This window comes from Diadema setosum, chromosome 2, assembly GCF_964275005.1.
Source record: "Diadema setosum chromosome 2, eeDiaSeto1, whole genome shotgun sequence".
NCBI classification, from domain to species: Eukaryota; Metazoa; Echinodermata; class Echinoidea; order Diadematoida; family Diadematidae; genus Diadema; species Diadema setosum.
This window is the reverse complement of record NC_092686.1, coordinates 16,847,736-16,870,407: the sequence shown is the minus strand read 5'-3', so window position 1 is coordinate 16,870,407 and position 22,672 is coordinate 16,847,736. Positions and strand designations below refer to the sequence as shown.

Sequence of the window (22,672 nt, the reverse complement as noted above, 5' to 3'; positions counted from 1 at the left end):
ATTTTGATGTTGCAAATGGTGCAATTTGATGCATGTTTTTGCGTGTTTTAACGAGTTGAAACAGTCCCACTTATTTAAGGTTGCAGCATATTTTGATGTAGATTATCATTGAACAATCTGCCTTGAAATGGTATAATTTAAATACCCTTTTTGTATTAATTCTTTTCACTAAATATCATGAACGCCACTGAACCCGAGCGAGCAGAGCGAGCGAGAGGTGTGGGAGGGGGGTGTCCCCCTTCCCATGGTAAGAACTTTTTGCATTTTGATGTTGCAAATGGTGCAATTTGATGCATGTTTTTGCGTGTTTTAACGAGTTGAAACAGTCCCACTTGTTTAAGGTTGCAGCATATTTTGATGTAGATTATCATTGAACAATTTGCCTATAAAATGGTATAATTTAAATACCCTTCTTGTATTAATTCTTTTCACTAAATATCATGAACGCCACTGAACCCGAGCGAGCAGAGCGAGCGAGGGGTGTGGTAGCGGGGTGTCCCCCCTCCCACGGTGAGAACTTTTTGCATTTTGATGTTGCAAATGGTGCAATTTGATGCATGTTTTTGCGCGTTTTATCGACGTGAAACAGTAACACTTGTTTAAGGTAGGAGTATATTTTGATGTAGATTATTATTGAACAATTTGCCTATAGAATGGTATAATTCAAATGCACTTCTTGTATTAATTCTTTTCACTGAATACATTAACGCGACTGAACCGGAGCGAGCGGAGCGAGCGAAGGGGGACTGGAGGGTGTGGGAGGGGGGTGTCCCCCCTCCCACGGTGAGAACCTTTTGCATTTTGATGTTGCAAATGGTGCAATTTGATGCATGTTTTTGCGTGTTTTAACGAGTTGAAACAGTCCCACTTGTTTAAGTTTGCAGTATATTTTGATGTAGATTATCATTGAACAATTTGCCTATAATATGGTATGATTTAAATACACTTCTTGTATTTATTCCTTTCACTGAATATCATGAACGCGACTGTTCCCGAGCGAGCGGAGCGAGCGAGAGGGGAGGGGAGGGTGTGGAAGGGGGGTGTCCCCCTTCCCACGGTAAGAACTTTTTGCATTTTGATGTTGCAAATGGTGCAATTTGATGCATGTTTTTGCGTGATTTAACGAGTTGAAACAGTCCCACTTGTTTAAGGCTGCAGCATATTTTGATATTAGATTGTCATTGAACAATTTGCCTATAAAATGGTATAATTTAAATACCCTTCTTGTATTAATTCTTTTCACTAAATATCATGAACGCCACGGAACCCGAGCGAGCAGAGCGAGCGAGGGGTGTGGTAGCTGGGTGTCCCCCCTCCCACGTTGAGAACTTTTTGCATTTTGATGTTGCAAATGGTGCAATTTGATGCATGTTTTTGCGCGTTTTATCGACGTGAAACAGTAACACTTGATTAAGGTAGCAGTATATTTTGATGTAGATTACTATTGAACAATTTGCCTATAAAATGGTTTAATTTAAATGCACTTCTTGTATTAATTATTTTCACTGAATACATTAACGCGACTGAACCCGAGCGAGCGGAGCGAGCGAAGGGGGACCGGAGGGTGTGGGAGGGGGGTGTTCCCCTTCCCACGGTAAGAACTTTTTGCATTTTGATGTTGCAAATGGTGCAATTTGATGCATGTTTTTGCGTGTTTTAACGAGTTGAAACAGTCCCACTTATTTAAGGTTGCAGCATATTTTGATGTAGATTATCATTGAACAATTTGCCTTGAAATGGTATAATTTAAATACCCTTTTTGTATTAATTCTTTTCACTAAATATCATGAACGCCACTGAACCCGAGCGAGCAGAGCGAGCGAGAGGTGTGGGAGAGGGGTGTCCCCCTTCCCATGGTAAGAACTTTTTGCATTTTGATGTTGCAAATGGTGCAATTTGATGCATGTTTTTGCGTGTTTTAACGAGTTGAAACAGTCCCACTTGTTTAAGGTTGCAGCATATTTTGATGTAGATTATCATTGAACAATTTGCCTATAAAATGGTATAATTTAAATACCCTTCTTGTATTAATTCTTTTCACTAAATATCATGAACGCCACGGAACCCGAGCGAGCAGAGCGAGCGAGGGGTGTGGTAGCGGGGTGTCCCCCCTCCCACGTTGAGAACTTTTTGCATTTTGATGTTGCAAATGGTGCAATTTGATGCATGTTTTTGCGCGTTTTATCGACGTGAAACAGTAACACTTGTTTAAGGTAGGAGTATATTTTGATGTAGATTATTATTGAACAATTTGCCTATAGAATGGTATAATTTAAATGCACTTCTTGTATTAATTCTTTTCACTGAATACATTAACGCGACTGAACCGGAGCGAGCGGAGCGAGCGAAGGGGGACTGGAGGGTGTGGGAGGGGGGTGTTTCCCCTCCCACGGTGAGAACCTTTTGCATTTTGATGTTGCAAATGGTGCAATTTGATGCATGTTTTTGCGTGTTTTAACGAGTTGAAACAGTCCCACTTGTTTAAGTTTGCAGTATATTTTGATGTAGATTATCATTGAACAATTTGCCTATAATATGGTATGATTTAAATACACTTCTTGTATTAATTCCTTTCACTGAATATCATGAACGCGACTGTTCCCGAGCGAGCGGAGCGAGCGAGGGGGGAGGGGAGGGTGTGGAAGGGGGGTGTCCCCCTTCCCACGGTAAGAACTTTTTGCATTTTGATGTTGCAAATGGTGCAATTTGATGCATGTTTTTGCGTGATTTAACGAGTTGAAACAGTCCCACTTGTTTAAGGCTGCAGCATATTTTGATATTAGATTGTCATTGAACAATTTGCCTATAAAATGGTATAATTTAAATACCCTTCTTGTATTAATTCTTTTCACTAAATATCATGAACGCCACTGAACCCGAGCGAGCAGAGCGAGCGAGGGGTGTGTGAGGGGGGTGTCCCCCCTCCCACGGTGAGAACTTTTTGCATTTTGATGTTGCAAATGGTGCAATTTGATGCATATTTTTGCGCGTTTTATCGCCGTGAAACAGTAACACTTGATTAAGGTAGCAGTATATTTTGATGTAGATTACTATTGAACAATTTGCCTATAAAATGGTTTAATTTAAATGCACTTCTTGTATTAATTATTTTCACTGAATACATTAACGCGACTGAACCCGAGCGAGCGGAGCGAGCGAAGGGGGACCGGAGGGTGTGGGAGGGGGGTGTTCCCCTTCCCACGGTAAGAACTTTTTGCATTTTGATGTTGCAAATGGTGCAATTTGATGCATGTTTTTGCGTGTTTTAACGAGTTGAAACAGTCCCACTTATTTAAGGTTGCAGCATATTTTGATGTAGATTATCATTGAACAATTTGCCTTGAAATGGTATAATTTAAATACCCTTTTTGTATTAATTCTTTTCACTAAATATCATGAACGCCACTGAACCCGAGCGAGCAGAGCGAGCGAGAGGTGTGGGAGAGGGGTGTCCCCCTTCCCATGGTAAGAACTTTTTGCATTTTGATGTTGCAAATGGTGCAATTTGATGCATGTTTTTGCGTGTTTTAACGAGTTGAAACAGTCCCACTTGTTTAAGGTTGCAGCATATTTTGATGTAGATTATCATTGAACAATTTGCCTATAAAATGGTATAATTTAAATACCCTTCTTGTATTAATTCTTTTCACTAAATATCATGAACGCCACGGAACCCGAGCGAGCAGAGCGAGCGAGGGGTGTGGTAGCGGGGTGTCCCCCCTCCCACGTTGAGAACTTTTTGCATTTTGATGTTGCAAATGGTGCAATTTGATGCATGTTTTTGCGCGTTTTATCGACGTGAAACAGTAACACTTGTTTAAGGTAGGAGTATATTTTGATGTAGATTATCATTGAACAATTTGCCTATAGAATGGTATAATTTAAATGCACTTCTTGTATTAATTCTTTTCACTGAATACATTAACGCGACTGAACCGGAGCGAGCGGAGCGAGCGAAGGGGGACTGGAGGGTGTGGGAGGGGGGTGTTTCCCCTCCCACGGTGAGAACCTTTTGCATTTTGATGTTGCAAATGGTGCAATTTGATGCATGTTTTTGCGTGTTTTAACGAGTTGAAACAGTCCCACTTGTTTAAGTTTGCAGTATATTTTGATGTAGATTATCATTGAACAATTTGCCTATAATATGGTATGATTTAAATACACTTCTTGTATTAATTCCTTTCACTGAATATCATGAACGCGACTGTTCCCGAGCGAGCGGAGCGAGCGAGGGGGGAGGGGAGGGTGTGGAAGGGGGGTGTCCCCCTTCCCATGGTAAGAACTTTTTGCATTTTGATGTTGCAAATGGTGCAATTTGATGCATGTTTTTGCGTGATTTAACGAGTTGAAACAGTCCCACTCGTTTAAGGCTGCAGCATATTTTGATATTAGATTGTCATTGAACAATTTGCCTATAAAATGGTATAATTTAAATACCCTTCTTGTATTAATTCTTTTCACTAAATATCATGAACGCCACGGAACCCGAGCGAGCAGAGCGAGCGAGGGGTGTGGTACCGGGGTGTCCCCCCTCCCACGGTGAGAACTTTTTGCATTTTGATGTTGCAAATGGTGCAATTTGATGCATATTTTTGCGCGTTTTATCGCCGTGAAACAGTAACACTTGATTAAGGTAGCAGTATATTTTGATGTAGATTACTATTGAACAATTTGCCTATAAAATGGTTTAATTTAAATGCACTTCTTGTATTAATTATTTTCACTGAATACATTAACGCGACTGAACCCGAGCGAGCGGAGCGAGCGAAGGGGGACCGGAGGGTGTGGGAGGGGGGTGTTCCCCTTCCCACGGTAAGAACTTTTTGGATTTTGATGTTGCAAATGGTGCAATTTGATGCATGTTTTTGCGTGTTTTAACGAGTTGAAACAGTCCCACTTATTTAAGGTTGCAGCATATTTTGATGTAGATTATCATTGAACAATTTGCCTTGAAATGGTATAATTTAAATACCCTTTTTGTATTAATTCTTTTCACTAAATATCATGAACGCCACTGAACCCGAGCGAGCAGAGCGAGCGAGAGGTGTGGGAGGGGGGTGTCCCCCTTCCCATGGTAAGAACTTTTTGCATTTTGATGTTGCAAATGGTGCAATTTGATGCATGTTTTTGCGTGTTTTAACGAGTTGAAACAGTCCCACTTGTTTAAGGTTGCAGCATATTTTGATGTAGATTATCATTGAACAATTTGCCTATAAAATGGTATAATTTAAATACCCTTCTTGTATTAATTCTTTTCACTAAATATCATGAACGCCACGGAACCCGAGCGAGCAGAGCGAGCGAGGGGTGTGGTAGCGGGGTGTCCCCCCTCCCACGGTGAGAACTTTTTGCATTTTGATGTTGCAAATGGTGCAATTTGATGCATGTTTTTGCGCGTTTTATCGACGTGAAACAGTAACACTTGTTTAAGGTAGGAGTATATTTTGATGTAGATTATTATTGAACAATTTGCCTATAGAATGGTATAATTTAAATGCACTTCTTGTATTAATTCTTTTCACTGAATACATTAACGCGACTGAACCGGAGCGAGCGGAGCGAGCGAAGAGGGACTGGAGGGTGTGGGAGGGGGGTGTCCCCCCTCCCACGGTGAGAACCTTTTGCATTTTGATGTTGCAAATGGTGCAATTTGATGCATGTTTTTGCGTGTTTTAACGAGTTGAAACAGTCCCACTTGTTTAAGTTTGCAGTATATTTTGATGTAGATTATCATTGAACAATTTGCCTATAATATGGTATGATTTAAATACACTTCTTGTATTAATTCCTTTCACTGAACATCATGAACGCGACTGTTCCCGAGCGAGCGGAGCGAGCGAGGGGGGAGGGGAGGGTGTGGAAGGGGGGTGTCCCCCTTCCCACGGTAAGAACTTTTTGCATTTTGATGTTGCAAATGGTGCAATTTGATGCATGTTTTTGCGTGATTTAACGAGTTGAAACAGTCCCACTTGTTTAAGGCTGCAGCATATTTTGATATTAGATTGTCATTGAACAATTTGCCTATAAAATGGTATAATTTAAATACCCTTCTTGTATTAATTCTTTTCACTAAATATCATGAACGCCACTGAACCCGAGCGAGCAGAGCGAGCGAGGGGTGTGTGAGGGGGGTGTCCCCCCTCCCACGGTGAGAACTTTTTGCATTTTGATGTTGCAAATGGTGCAATTTGATGCATATTTTTGCGCGTTTTATCGCCGTGAAACAGTAACACTTGATTAAGGTAGCAGTATATTTTGTTGTAGATTACTATTGAACAATTTGCCTATAAAATGGTTTAATTTAAATGCACTTCTTGTATTAATTATTTTCACTGAATACATTAACGCGACTGAACCCGAGCGAGCGGAGCGAGCGAAGGGGGACCGGAGGGTGTGGGAGGGGGGGTGTTCCCCTTCCCACGGTAAGAACTTTTTGCATTTTGATGTTGCAAATGGTGCAATTTGATGCATGTTTTTGCGTGTTTTAACGAGTTGAAACAGTCCCACTTATTTAAGGTTGCAGCATATTTTGATGTAGATTATCATTGAACAATTTGCCTTGAAATGGTATAATTTAAATACCCTTTTTGTATTAATTCTTTTCACTAAATATCATGAACGCCACTAAACCCGAGCGAGCAGAGCGAGCGAGAGGTGTGGGAGGGGGGTGTTCCCCTCCCACGGTAAGAACTTTTTGCATTTTGATGTTGCAAATGGTGCAATTTGATGCATGTTTTTGCGCGTTTCATCGACGTGAAACAGTAACATTTGTTTAAGGTAGCAGTTTATTTTAGTGTAGATTATTATTGAACAATTTGCCTATAAAATGGTATAATTTAAATACACTTCTTGTATTAATTCTTACACTGAATATCATGAAAGCGACTGAACCCGAGCGAGCGGAGCGAGCGAAGGGGGATCAGAGGGTGTGGGAGGGGGTGTTCCCCTTCCCACGGTAAGAACTTTTTGCATTTTGATGTTGCAAATGGTGCAATTTGATGCATGCTTTTGCGTGTTTTAACGAGTTGAAACAGTCCCACTTATTTAAGGTTGCAGCATATTTTGATGTAGATTATTATTTAAAAATTTGCCTATAAAGTGGTATAATTTAAATACACTTCTTGTATTCTTTTCAATGAATATCATGAACGCGACTGAACCCGAGCGAGCGGATCAAGCGAAGGGGGACCGGAGGGTGTGGGAGGGGGGTGTCCCCCTTCCCACGGTAAGAACTTTTTGCATTTTGATGTTGCAAATGGTGCAATTTGATGCATGTTTTTGCGTGTTTTAACGAGTTGAAACAGTCCCACTTGTTTAAGGTTGCAGTATATTTTGATGTAGATTATTATTGAACAATTTGCCTATAAAATGGTATGATTTAGATACACTTCTTGTATTAATTCTTACACTGAATATCATGAACGCAACTGAATCCGAGCGAGCGGAGCGAGCGAGGGGGAGGGGAGGGTGTGGTAGGGGGTGTTCCCCCCCCCCCCCCCCCACGGTAAGAACTATTTGCATTTTGATGTTGCAAATGGTGCAATTTGATGCATGTTTTTGCGCGTTTTATCGACGTGAAACAGTAACACTTGTTTAAGGTAGCAGTATATTTTAGTGTAGATTATTATTGAACAATTTGCCTATAAAATGGTATAATTTGAATACACTTCTTGTATTAATTCTTAAACTGAATATCATGAAAACGACTGAACCCGAGCGAGCGGAGCGAGCGAAGGGGGACCAGAGGGTGTGGGAGGGGGGTGTCCCCCTTCCCACGGTAAGAACTTTTTGCATTTTGATGTTGCAAATGGTGCAATTTGATGCATGTTTTTGCGTGTTTTAACGAGTTGAAACAGTCCCACTTGTTTAAGGTTGCAGCATATTTTGATGTAGATTATTATTGAACAATTTGCCTATAAAATGGTCTAATTTGAATACCCTTCTTGTATTAATTCTTTTCACTAAATATCATGAACGCCACTGAACCCGAGCGAGCAGAGCGAGCGAGGGGTGTGTGAGGGGGGTGTCCCCCCTCCCACGGTGAGAACTTTTTGCATTTTGATGTTGCAAATGGTGCAATTTGATGCATGTTTTTGCGCGTCTTATCGACGTGAAACAGTAACACTTGTTTAAGGTAGGAGTATATTTTGATGTAGATTATTATTGAACAATTTGCCTATAGAATGGTATAATTTAAATGCACTTCTTGTATTAATTCTTTTCACTGAATACATTAACGCGACTGAACCGGAGCGAGCGGAGCGAGCGAAGGGGGACTGGAGGGTGTGGGAGGGGGGTGTCCCCCCTCCCACGGTGAGAACCTTTTGCATTTTGATGTTGCAAATGGTGCAATTTGATGCATGTTTTTGCGTGTTTTAACGAGTTGAAACAGTCCTAATTGTTTAAGTTTGCAGTATATTTTGATGTAGATTATCATTGAACAATTTGCCTATAATATGGTATGATTTAAATACACTTCTTGTATCAATTCCTTTCACTGAATATCATGAACGCGACTGAACAAGAGCGAGCGGAGCGAGCGAGGGGGAGGGGAGGGTGTTGAAGGGGGGTGTCCCCCTTCCCACGGTAAGAACTTTTTGCATTTTGATGTTGCAAATGGTGCAATTTGCTGCATGTTTTTGCTTGTTTTAACGAGTTGAAACAGTCCAACTTGTTTAAGGTTGCAGCATATTTTGATGTAGATTATCATTGAACAATTTGCCTATAAAATGGTATAATTAAAATACCCTTCTTGTATTAATTCTTTTCACTAAATATCATGAACGCCACTGAACCCGAGCGAGCAGAGCGAGCGAGGGGCGTGTGAGGGGGGTGTCCCCCCTCCCACGGTGAGAACTGTTTGCATTTTGATGTTGCAAATGGTGCAATTTGATGCATGTTTTTGCGTGTTTTAACGAGTTGAAACAGTCCCACTTATTTAAGGTTGCAGCATATTTTGATGTAGATTATCATTGAACAATTTGCCTATAAAATGGTATAATTTAAATACCCTTTTTGTATTAATTCTTTTCACTAAATATCATGAACGCCACTGAACCCGAGCGAGCAGAGCGAGCGAGGGGTGTCGGAGTGGGGGGGGGGGGGGGGGTGTTCCCCTCCCACGGTAAGAACTTTTTGCATTTTGATGTTGCAAATGGTGCAATTTGATGCATGTTTTTGCGCGTTTTATCGACGTGAAACAGTAACATTTGTTTAAGGTAGCAGTTTATTTTAGTGTAGATTATTATTGAACAATTTGCCTATAAAATGGTATAATTTAAATACACTTCCTGTATTAATTCTTACACTGAATATCATGAACGCGACTGAACCCGAGCGAGCGGAGCGAGCGAGGGGGGGGGGGAGGGGAGGGTGTGGAAGGGGGGTGTCCCCCTCCCACGTGAGAACTTTTTGCATTTTGATGTTGCAAATGGTGCAATTTGATGCATGTTTTTGCGCGTTTTATCAAGTTGACACAGTAACACTTGTTTAAGGTAGCAGTATATTTTGATGTAGATTATTATTGAACAATTTGCCTACAAAATGGTTTAATTTAAATGCACTTCTTGTATTAATTCTTTTCACTGAATACATTAACGCGACTGAACCCGAGCGAGCGGAGCGAGCGAAGGTGAACCGGAGGGTGTGGGAGGGGGGTGTCCCCCCTCCCACGGTGAGAACTTTTTGTATTTTGATGTTGCAAATGGTGCAATTTGATGCACGAGTTGAAACAGTCCCACTTGTTTAAGGTTGCAGTATATTTTAGTGTAGATTATTATTGAACAATTCACCTATAAAATGGTATCATTGAAATAATCTTCTTGTATTAATTCTTACCCTTAATATCATAAACGCTGTCTGTTCAGCAATCAAACAGAATAAGCATGCACACGAGGGTGTAGATAGGGGCATATCCCCTCCCACACGGAGGTGATTTTGCGTTTTCAGACCTGAAATTCAGCGATCTGGTGCAAATTTTTGGTGGAATAGGCGTGGGCGAGTCTTATCTCCACCTTTCCCTTCCGATGGAGCTTTTGCCTTTTTAAGGTTGAGATATCTCGTATACACATTTGATGGAATCAACATTTGGGAAATCACCCCCCCCCCCCCCAAAAAAAAAAAAAAAAAAAACTGATGGGGGGGGGGACTGAGGGAGGAAAGGGTCGATTAAAAGGGGAAATTCCCCTTATACATGAGGGAACCTTGAGTTTTCGAAATATAAGTGATAAGTCTTGTGCTCTCAGAATTATTCATAATTTTTAATGTAAATCTAAAAAGTGTACTAAGCTAGAGAAAGAGGCACAGAGGGGGAGGGTTTGGGAGAGGGATAGCCCCTCCCAAGCACGAGAGATTTTGCATATTTTGAATTGAAATTCAACGATCTAGTGCACACTTTGAGTGAAATATTCAAAAAAGATATCTTGATGAAAGGTTGCAAAGGAGACCCGCTTCATGTGCATGCATACAGTATACACGCATTTTTTTTTCCGCCTCCCAAATTCCCGGTCCAAATCTTAGGGAGGGGGGGGGGGGGGCGACCGCCCCCATCGCCCCCCCCCCCCCCCTGGCTACGCCAGTGGTCTGAGAAGCATATTGAACTAGTAAGAGACAGCGATGTCGGTCTCAACTAAAACGATGTTTAGTGTTTAGAGCCCCAGTACAATCTATTTACCCACTAGTTTTTATTCTAGCGAGAGAATTTGACAATACACGATTGATAAATTTTCTGTGTGGCAGATAGCTAAAAATTAATCCGAGAAACGCCTGGTACATTACCCACGAGACGGATGAAGAGCGATTCCTGTCGGCAAGTCTAGATCCTCGTCGATTACACTGGTCATCTTTGCACCGTCCGCGCTACACACCATGATCCAATCGTATGCCGCGTCCGTCCAATACACGTTGCCCGTTAACCAATCAGTGGCAATCCCGTACACCGTTCTTGACGTCCATGCGAAATACGCGCGGGCTTCATTGCTGGTCCTTCCCAGTGTGCCTTTAAAGGGGAAATCCAGACCAAAAATAAATTGTTGTGATAAAACAGAGTAAAATCTTACGAGTGCAACGGTAAAAATTTGACTGAAATGGGATGAAAAATAATGAAGTTATGAAATTTTGAAGTTTTGCTAATTTCTGCAAAACAGTTCTTGTACAGTCGATATGAATATGCAAATGATTGAGCTGACCATGTCATACCCTCACAGTTTTCCATTGATCGTGTACAAAAATGACGAAAATTCATGCTTCTGTCATTGAACTCTAAAGCATGATGTTATTCCTGGTTGAATAACTTCAGAATAGTGATCAGATAGATATATCAGGATTTGAGCATCGGGCGTAATTGCGCTTGAATGAAAAACTGGAAATTTCAAAATTTTATATACAAAATATATGGCAAGTTGTGAAGGGAAGACATGCTCACTTTGCCATTTGCATATTCATATTGACCATTCAAATCTGTTTCCTCGAAAATAGGCAAAACTTCAAAATGTCATAACTTCCTTATTTTTTATTCGATTTCGATCATAATTTTACCGTTGAACTCGTAATATTTAACTTTTTCTTATCACACGAACTTACATTTGGACTGGCTTTCCCCTTTAAGTGATTTAGCAAAGTTAGGTTTGAGTGAAATTCCATTTCACGCTTAAAGGGGAAGGCTAGTAACTGATCAGTGGGAATCAGTGGAAATGCTGGGAGATGATTGTTCCAATCCTTATGGGATTCATTCAAGAGTTCATTGTATATCTATTGTTGTGTGAAAATGATTTGCTTCAGAACGGTCTCATATTCAAGTAATGTGCAGATTAACTCTTAATGTGCCAGGCCCAAAACCCCTAACGTGCCAGAGGTTTTTACCTAACGCCAGAACGTTTCGAAACTGTTCTGACAATGAAATTTAAAACCGCCATACCTCTGAAACTATTGACTGTTTTGAATTGAATTCTACACAACGTATATCAAGAAATGTTTGTTCTTTCGTGTCATGCAGTTAGTTTGCCACAATATCTATCTGAACCTGAAATACTGCAGAAACAATTGATACATCAAAAAGAAATATTAGAAAATTTTTGTAGTATGGAAAAAAGAGTCAGTCGTGTTTTTTCTTCAATGGAACGCTCCCTTGACTCTGTGAAAAAGTTTTAGAGCAACTTCTCCTCTTTCAAATGATAACACAATTGCCTTCTAGAATTGTATGATTCCAAAGATACTAGCAGTTTATTTTGTCTTGGCAATTTCTCTTTCTGCCTCAGTAATTCATTCCCAAATCTGAGTCCTTTAGTCCCAGATCCTGTATTTGAAACTAAAGTAATTGTCCCGGGCCCTGGAATAGTGTCTTTTGTCCACCAAAGAAGGAAGAACCTGCTAATCCTCCGTTTGTCTAAGCGGACCGCGGGCAGGCGTACTCTATTGAAATCGGCAGGCCTTTGTTCACGCGCAATTCCTATGCTTGCGTTGGGACGATTAGTGACGTTCACCAAAACAAAAGGATGAAAGACTTGACCGACGAACAAAAGCTGACCCTCTTTGAGGGACAAAATCAAAGCAGCTTCCCGCAGGACAGCATCCAAGCGGAACAATGCGAGTGGAACCGCATAGACAATATACGCAGATTCAATAGCATACACACGCGTGGTTTACCTATGAGACTTTTGATCCATACACATCTCGCAGAGGGTGCGCCCGCTGTGGATTTTCCCGACGCGAAAAAAAAATACATCTAGCTGAAAAATCGTGTATTTACTCAAAATTTTCCAATGTAAGCATGCTCATATTTTTAGTGGAAACGATGGCTATGCTAATCAGCTACCAGTACATATCATTGGCATTTGCTTGGTGTAACACATTACGGTACCACAAGAACTTTAATGATCAATGCTTTTCTTGATCTTCTTAGGGTGCGTTCGAGCGCTCTCCTAAAACGAACTGTACCGTACCGTACCCGCGCCAGAGGAGCGTTCGAACGCTCCTAAAGTGTACCGTACTGTACCGAGCCAAAAGTGGACCACTTCCCGATGTGCTCCAAAAGCGTACCAAAGCGTACCAAAAGTTCGTTGTAAAGCATGCGCGTATCATGCGCATACGTCACAATGCAAAAACATCATTCTCTTTGTTCTGGACAGCTGTAAGTACTGTAGTTCAAGCGCCAGGGGTGAATGACATTCTTGCTACAAACAAGCGTGACCTTTCTAAAAATAACTCGTGAGTACGCTTTCTCCACAGAGCGCTCGAACGCTCCAAAATTGGCATGGTACGGTACGGTACGCTTTAGTTCAGTTCGCTTTGGTTCGCTTTAGAGCGCTCGAACGCACCCTTAGTCGCCGATCGGCGACCATGGCACGTCAGGACTAAGGTCGCCGTTCGGCGACCATGGCACGTTAAGAGTTAAGGCTCCGTCACTGACCAGGGACGCTAACCTGGAAGCATTAAACTGCACATTACTTGAATATGAGACCATTCTGAAGCAAATCATTTTCACACAACAATAGATATACAATGAACTCTTGAATGAATCCCATAAGGATTGGAACAATCATCTCCCAGCATTTCCACTGATTCCCACTGATCAGTTACTAGCCTTCCCCTTTAAATGTTGAATTTCATGAAAAGAGTAAATTCATGCATACAGAAGTGAAGAAGTTTCATGATACTTGGACAAATTTTAATGAAGTTGAGTTACATATTTCTTAATTTCTCATGATTTCCAGTATATGTTCATGAACATGGAATAATCAAATTAGGCTTTATGCTTAAAGGTGAAATCTCGAAGACAACAACTTAACTGATGAATTCCATCTTAAATGAAAACGTCTGAATATTGTGGAGGTGTTCGAGCGAATTACGTACAGTGGTCTTTAGTAAAAACACCTAAAGGGTCGAGCCGTGGCATGCACATATCCAGGCAGTATGTGCCATACTGAAATTGTAGCAGAGTGAAACAGCAGCATGATATGATTCTTCGTCTTGCTCGAACGAGTCAACAATATGGCAAACGAGAATAACAGAGTTTGTCCCCGTCTCAGAACCCTAGGGGGTATCTCACTGAGCGGCGAACGTTTGGGACCGTAGCGAATTTGGGATTTCGCCAGGGTTCGTAAAGGGTTGCAAAAGGTTCGTTAACAGTTGCAAGAAAGCTCGCAAACTGTTATTGTCACAAGCAGTTTTTCTTGTCGCAAAGAAATCTTGAACATGTTCAACATTTTTCTGCGAATTTGTATTTTCGTTAACGGTTGCAAACATTCGCAAAACACTCGTACGAATTCGCAAACGGCCGTAATACGGTGTCACGAACATTTTTTTAAGTACTAGTAACCTTATGGTTCCTATTTAAAATTGACCCATTGAGAGAAATTTGTCACATAAAAAGTTCTTGAAGGTCTTGACATCTCAATCATTGTAATTGCTGCAAACGTTTTTCATATTGATCAAAGTCTGGCCTCTGCAACAACCACTCTCTGACCCAAACAGTCTTTCTTTTCTTTTTCCTTTCTTGTTTTTCTTCATCTCCTTTCTTTCTCTTATAAGCTGCACGATAGCTGTAGCAGCAGCCATGCAACTCAGCTCTTCGAGGATAGCAGCCTCTACTTGGCAGAAATTATTTCCATATTCTGGAAATCCATCTTGAACGGTGGTCACAAGAGATCTGAATGCAGTGGAAGGTTGTACGTTCGTTTTATGGGTCTGACTATACATAATCGCCTGGTACTTTTCCAGGTCCCAAAACATTCGCAAATTGTCGCAAACAGTTGCTAATGTTTGCAAAACTGTCGCTAACATTTGGCTAACAGTCGCTAATAGTCGCCACGTGTGTTTCGCAAACGCTTTAGCAAACAGTCGCTCAAGTGTTGTTAATTGTCGCTCTGTTCTATAGCGCCTTGAGTATCTTTTTTAGGTAAAAATATGCGCTTTATAAGAGTCTCACTATTGTTATTATTATTTTAACATCGTGAAAAGTCGCTAACTGTCGCTAAGGGCAGAAGCAAACCCTGACTTTTCGCAAACATTCGTCAGAAAAGTTGGCGAATCTCAAATTCGCTAGATTCGCAAACGTTCGCCGCTCAGTGAGATACCTACTTAATACCTGTAGCTATGATCCCAAGGTTTTCCGCGTGCCATAAGACTTCGTGCTTCCCATAGTCGATGTTCACTGATGTCCAGTTTCCGCTGGGCACCCTGTAGTATACCGCGGTAGACACAGATGGGATTAACGTGCCGTCGGGTTGGATGAGCTCCGTCGGGTCGGTCCCGAGGCTGTTGATACGGGCAAGACCCGTCGCAGCATTCACCTCCGACCACATGACTCTGGAGCCAACTACGTCATCAACTGCAAAGATGCATAAGAAATACACTGTATTAACTGAATATTACCATGGACTGTTGTAGCCAATCTGCGCACGACATAAATGCATGATGTAACACGGCAAATACCTGGTGCAGGTATAGTGATTAATGTAGTGTTGAGCAGAGGTCAGATCACCCCCTGATGTTACAAATGACAATTAAGTGCCGCAGATGTCTTTCTCACTCTTAGCAAAACAGCAAACACACACACACACACACACACACACACACACACAGGGTCACACACACACACACACACACACAAACATACACAAAATGAAAACACATTTTACTTCACCAGTATCCAACTGGTGTGCAACTAGCTCCGAGAAAAGAAATAAAAATCATCAATTTTATAACAAAGAAAAAAAAACAACCTCGAAATTCGACGGTACTCACTGAAGCCAAAAGAAACTGGTATCCAACCAAAAATGGGTCCTGCCAATATTACAGGTGAAAGGGGGAATATGCCTATGAATCTTGATATATAGGGAATCAGAAAATATCCCTCCATATCTTAATTCTTATGTCCATTTGTCATTATCAGCTGTTATCAGCTTATACCAGCTGTGCAAAATATCGGCTGGAAGGCTTCACGAATTTCACATCGTTACAGTGAATTGTAACGGGATATAAAGTGATTGTATGAGATGACTGGTCCCACCCAAGGCACGCGCTCTGGTTACGATGGTCCGCTGCTGTATTGTTTCCTCCCTCGTTACTTATATTTTTATTGTAATTTAGTATATGATAATATTGATGCTTTGCTTTCGGCCTATATTATGTTTGGGAACAGTGTCGTTGCGAAATTAACAATTTCTACATTAATTGATTTACATCTGCTATATTTTCCTTGAATATTCACTACTTAAATCCATTTCCCACTATAGAATGAGAAAAAGCAATACGGAAATAAGCTTTTCTAAACCAAATTAAGCCTAATCTATGAGAGGGACTACAGGCCCTTTCACCATTGTGTCGTGTTTAACCGCAAATAATATAGTGGAGCGGCATAGCTTGAAAAATTAGAGGAATTGTGCATTTTATGATAAAAGCACCAAATTTCGCACACATGTTGACAATGACAATTCAAGTAAATTCAGATATTGGGCCATCATAAATAGCGCCCTCAGCGGCCATGGCAGCCATTTTTCAAAATGGCCGCCATAAATGCCATATATTTCGTATAAATTTACAAATTTCAGTAGGGAAAATCAATAAGATTTTGCAAGCGAGTGGGAAATAACATTCAAACGTGAATGTTTTGAATTGTCAAAATTTCATATCCTGTCTAATAAATCACTGTAATTGCTGTCTTCTCTTTGGTTTAACGTACAAGAATCACGTGATATCCTATTCATATGAGGGGGAAAAGTGATTAAGACAAACACATAGCGAAAATTTCACATTGAATGTGACATCGAAACAGTGTACAGTGAGCTTTGCCCAAGTCACGAGGTGACAGCTTCGCGTGTGATGGGATATACAAGCTGCGGAAGATGCTCGTAACACGAAAATTGCAACTGAAGGGAATACACTCTCTCTCTGTGTTAAAGGCAACAACCAACCATCCAAATGCAATTTCTGGTTTGTTAGCTGATTCCTGCATCCATAAAACGACCAAAATCCCGAACTCGAAGTATTTTGATAAATTACATTTTATTATGGATATTTTACTTTAGTAAGCACCACACATCATCATACGAGTTATCAGTACTCAAACCCATCACGCACGGTTTTTTTTCTTCAGATTTATAGGACCGTATAATTGAAAAAAAAAGAACAGATAGGCAATCGCAATTTAGCTTGTAGCTATTGCCTTAGTATTTCATGTCCAACTGTGTAGTTTGATGACATTTTGCCATTGATGTTGGCTAGATCTAGACATTAACCCACTACCGAGAGTGACATCGGTGAAAGCCTTTACATGACAAAATGCAAACTTACTTGTCAGGAATGAGATATCAAACCCAGTTCTGTTGGTTTGAGATTGACTAGCTGTAAATTTGATGGTCAGAAACCTGCCGTTGGAATCTAATGAACTAGGAGGCTGTGTGTTGCAGAATTCGCCGATTCGATGCGTGCCGATAGATCCAGGGCCATCGAAGATCTCCAAAGAGGAATCTCTGTTATTCAGGACACACGAACAATGCAATGAAACAAAATATTTTTGTGAGTATTCAGAAATAGTCGGACGTACTGTTTTTATTTTTTGTCTTTGTTTTTGTGTGTGGATAATCAGGAGTCCCCACCTCGATCCTACGCGAAGTCTTTTGGAATGCACGCGATCGAGAAATTCAGGTGATTTCCTTGACTTGAATTTAATCTAATGATCAACTCTCTTCACAGCTCCAGACTAAATGTGTCCTGATGTTAAGAAATAATCACAATCCTGATCTTGTCTTTGCTTCATTGTCTTTTCCAAAATCATTTAAATTCCAGAGTAAACTGCCCAATGTAATCCATTGAAGAAAAACAAACAAACAAGAAAGAAAGCAAACAAACAAACTCTTTATAAAGAAAGTAGTGAGAAGGGAGTGCGTACCCTTATTGAAAGTGACGAGTTTTATTTATTATGTCACGGTACCCTATATACCTGTGCTTTGGTAACGCAACAGTTTTTACGAAATAAAATCTTTTCTGCATGTGTGACACAGAGTGCTTGTAGTATAGAATAAATATATATATATATCGTCGGCGTTTTCACGAACTGACGCTATTTCGATTTTGGTCAAAATTTTCAAAATCGAGATATTGGTACCAAATGAAAGTGCTTTCAAAACTCTACCGAATCCCAAAATTTTAGATCACAAAATTAATTATTCTTAATTTTATCAAAGAAAGAAAAAAACGACGGTACTCGAAATATCGAGAAATTGAGAAAAAGGAGTTTCACGAACCGACGCACGAAAGATACGCCGGTTCGTAAAACCCGAATTGCTACGGTGAAGAGCAATGCGGGTTTCACGAACTGTCGCAGTTGCGTTACTTTGAGCTTTGTTCAACTTACTGGCCTAGAATTAGGTTTTGGCCCTAATCCAGATCTCAGAGTGAGAACCAAACCTTCTGAAAGATGAATGACGGCCTAAGCCAGCCCACTGTCCACGAGTGAAGTGAATGGTAAGCTATAATCCTATTAAAATCATGCTCAAAATAACAGTTTCAGTTGGACTACCATAACCATTAATTGCGGTAGTGTGTAGTCCCATGTATTCAATCGCGTGATGCTTATGAAGCCTAGTCTGTAAACGCCATACAATTTCAAATTAGATCCCAAATCATATTATTTATTGTTTCTTTTCAACTTATGTCGTTACTTCTGAGACTACTGAGTACTGTAGTCGTAACGTCTGTGTGCAAGACATGCAGATTGCAAGATTTCAAAGTCTCGAAGACACTATTTAAAGCCTTGACTTTTGAGTTGAAAATGAAATCATGAGATTGACAAAGTAGGCGTACTAAACAAACAAAAAAAAAGTCTAACAGTAAAACTCAAAGGAAGAGTAAAGAATAAAGTTAGACATGTTAGACTTTTACTTTCAAGTCTAACTATTAAGTCTAAGTTAAGACTTTACTTGTAATACCGGTACCAGTTACTAAAACTAAGATCAGCTGAAGTCTAAGACCAAGTCAAATTAACACAGTTCAGAGCCATACCGGTACACGGTAGTCTAGCTCTAGATCTACATCTAGACTAGTGGTAATAGTAGGTAGAGTCCACCCATTTTTTCCCCCAATCTTTACTGGTCCATTCCTGAAAAAGTTACTGGTCAGTGTCCAACAGTGATTTTTCCTGGTCAGGGACCGTCGGACCAGTGCCAGTGTGCAGCGTTGGTGTAGATGTCATCTATGACAGTATGTGGTCTAGTGATACTACCTAAACACTACGAGTACTCTACAGGTTAGGTGGCTTTCCTGTACAGTGCAGTGTTAAAGTATACTTGTGAATTCAGCCCTAGTACCGTACTGTGTGTAGTGTATGTCTAACGTTAGTTCGAGTGGAGTACCTATGCACAGCGGTGGGGCTTTTTTCCCCTAAAACTTGTGAATGTGGCCCAACCAAATGGCGTTTATATATTTACGCTTGATTGATAGTGATACAGTGGCGCTGTCGATTTCCACAGCAGCCATACATAATCTTTTGTCCTTTCTTCTTTCCTTATTTCCCTTTGTTCTTTCACACTTTTTATTCTTGGAATCGAAGGACTTCTAAGAAATGTCCCTCGACTGATTTAACCAGGACTCTTGAGTTCTGGTAAACCTAACCTAACCGAGTAACCGTTAACATTTGTTAGGCCTAACATAACAGTAACACTGACTTAGCCCTGTATTGACTTTGTCTTTGGCCGACTTACTGAGATGGCGAGTCTAACTCTTTAACGTTAGTCTAAACGTAGTCGTTCGATCTGTCAGTGTCAGTGTCACCGGCTTTTGTATATGGTGCCATCTCTAACGTACGTTAACAAGTTGATGTTAGTTATCTATGTCAACTTACTGAGTCAGTAATAGTGGTACTGTCATCCTGTTGGATATCGCCGCAATATCATCCGTGACGTGTTAATTTCGTGTCACAAAGACAAAAGTTGCCAAGATCTAATAGTATTAGATGTCTAGATCTAGATGTAGTCTAGATCTATAATATAAATTTTGTGAACCACTGGTAACTTAAAAGTGAAAGGTCTAGACTTCACTTAGTCTATAATTAGACCAGACATTCATGAGGCAAAGGCCTATTTAGTAGATCTATTCTTATTCTATTTTAACGTCAATTCCTACTAACTCGCCACGTGTTATTTCTAAGGCCAAGGACTTCCAGGTTAGTGATTTTTTTTTTTTCATAAATACCAAACAGCAGACGTGTTTCATTTGCATTCTTGTGCAGACTTCATGAAAATATGTGCAGTATCAAAGAAATATGATGCACATGACAATGCCAGTGTTTTATAGGTGAATGGTTAATACCTTTAAAAGCTGAATGATAATGTAGAGTCTAGGTCTAATTAAGATGTTACAGTCTCTGATAAGAAACAGGTTTGATTGTCATAGACTGTTTCCCAAATGCAGGTACATGTAGTAATATTCAGCTATTTCAATGCAATGCCTTGTTTACAAATACATGTAGATTTATATTCATGTGAATGATGATTCAATTTCTACATGAGACATACCAAGTGCTAAACATAATATCTTGCATCAGTAAAATGTGTAAATGAAGAGACAATTTGAATATGCATCAAATACGAACAGCAGCATTTTTTGACATTCTTTGATCCTGCATAGGCCTACCATTTTGTTTTATGTTTAATATAAATAGAGCAAAATAATTTCAGCTTCAGTTTTGTTGGCTGATTTTTTTTTCTTCTCAAAATTAAAGTTGTATCTTGTGCCATGATGTTTGATTTTAATCAAAAGTTCTTAATTTCTTTCTTTTCTTTCAGATGACTGGTGCCATGTAGTAGCGAAGAACTGGACTGTCTCAGAAAAGAAAAGGAAAAGTACAGGGTCGTGTATATCACCAACGGATGTGAATACAATGGTAATGTAGAGTCTAGGTCTTATTAAGATGTTAAAGTCTCTGATAATAAACAAGTTTGATTGTCGTAGACTCTTTCCCAGATGCAATTAGTAATATTCAGCTTTTTCAAAGCAATGCCTTGTTTACAAGGACATGCAGATTTATTCATGTGAATAATAATTTAAATTCTACATGAGACTTACTAAGTGCTAGACATAAGATCTTGCATCATTAAAATATGTAAAAGGCGAGACAATTTGAATATGCATCAAAAACAGCAGTATTTTTTTGACATTCTTTGATCCTGTATACCGTTTTGTTTTATGTTTAAATAAATAGAGCAAAATAATTTCAACTACAGTTTAGTTGGCTGATTTCTTTTTCTCAAAATGAAAGTTGTATCTTGTATCATGATGTTTGATTTTAATCGAAAGTTCTTAATTTCTGTCTTTTCTTTCAGATGACTGATGCCATGCAGTAGCGAAGAGCTGGACTGTTTCAGAGAAGAAGAAAAAAGTACAGCATCGTGCTGATCATCAAGGAATGTGAATACAATGGCTTAGGAAAGAAGACAATCTACAGATAGGATAGAAGGGAGAAATTGGGATGAAGGGCGACAACATAAGGACGGTATATCTACAGTGAAATGTGATTGTAAAGTGGAAACATGAAAGGAGATCCTAAGATTGAAGGTGAAAACAATGCATTCCATTCTGTGATGTCATAATTACAATTTTGCTACACTTTAATAACACTACAGAGAGACATTTATATCAAGGAAAGCTTCATGTGGATGTGGAACGTTAGATTTTTTTAAGTGTTCATTGGTATGTATTTCATGATAATAAATCTTGAAGGTTTTGTGTGGTAATCATAACCTTGTGATAAATCTTGATAGATTTCTAAGTGCACATTGGCAATATTTAGATGATGCTGTAATCAGATTAAGTTCTATTCTCCTTTATTCTTTTATTTATTATTTTGTTGTCTTCAACCCACTTTGAATGTGTCATGTATGATTCTTATAAACATGGGAACATGCACTCCATGTAAATGATAGGACTTTTCACAAATTGACATAATTATTCAACCATCACTAGACTGTTCTGTTATAAGATGTTCTTTATCTAACTAAAATTGTAAATTATGATACGTGTATGTTCCCATGCAAACTCACAACAAAATACAGAAATTTGAGTTCTTTTAATAATAATTCATTATGTCTCTAAATTCACGATTAAAGAAAGTGATTGCAATAAGGATGTCAAACATCGTATATTAAAATAATAGATTATTCATTTGTCTCCATCCGTAGTAACGCACGCAACTGCAGTGTGCAGTTTGTAGGCTGCTGTGAAAAAAAAATCACAGGCAGCCCAAGCAGGATTCGAACCCACGACCTCTGGATTACTAGACCAGCGTCATAACCACTAGACCACCAGAGTGCCCTGGCGCTACCTTTACACATGAATAATTAAGTATAGAAGGGCTTGGGGGCGCTTCGAAGTTTACTGCTCTTATTAAATATGTACATGTCATTTGCAACTCAACTAAAGATGATTAAACACACTGAAATTCTTACTTTAAATGATATTCATAATCTGTTTTTTTTTTTTCTTTAATAGCTTGGGATGTACACTTTATACACTGTATCGGTCTACATTTCGCCTACAATATGGAATTCTTTACTTCGAGACGTTTGTTTTTAACAAACAAAAAATTAAGAGTCCTTGAAAGGTGCTGTAAAACAGTGGTGTTTGTTTGTTTGTTTGTTTTTTGGTGGGGGGGGGGAGGGGAGTCAAATTAGCCTTGGCC

The 22,672-nt window shown here is 39.8% G+C and overlaps 1 protein-coding gene and 1 long non-coding RNA gene across 2 annotated transcripts in view; one reads left to right on the top strand and one right to left on the bottom strand.

Moving 5' to 3' along the window:
• LOC140242934 (uncharacterized) overlaps window positions 1–22,672 on the bottom strand; it is a 153,942-nt gene that overhangs the window by 127,325 nt on the left and 3,945 nt on the right. The window contains exons 4-6 of the mRNA XM_072322682.1: window positions 17,290–17,468; window positions 15,083–15,325; window positions 10,777–10,996 (exon numbers count right to left, since the gene is read on the bottom strand). Coding sequence (XP_072178783.1) covers window positions 10,777–10,996; window positions 15,083–15,325; window positions 17,290–17,468 — 642 coding nt within the window. The remainder of the gene's footprint in view (window positions 1–10,776; window positions 10,997–15,082; window positions 15,326–17,289; window positions 17,469–22,672) is intronic.
• Window positions 18,119–21,862, top strand: LOC140240392 (uncharacterized). The gene is made up of 3 exons (XR_011902028.1): window positions 18,119–18,462; window positions 20,781–20,878; window positions 21,318–21,862. It is a non-coding gene; the product is annotated as an uncharacterized lncRNA (long non-coding RNA).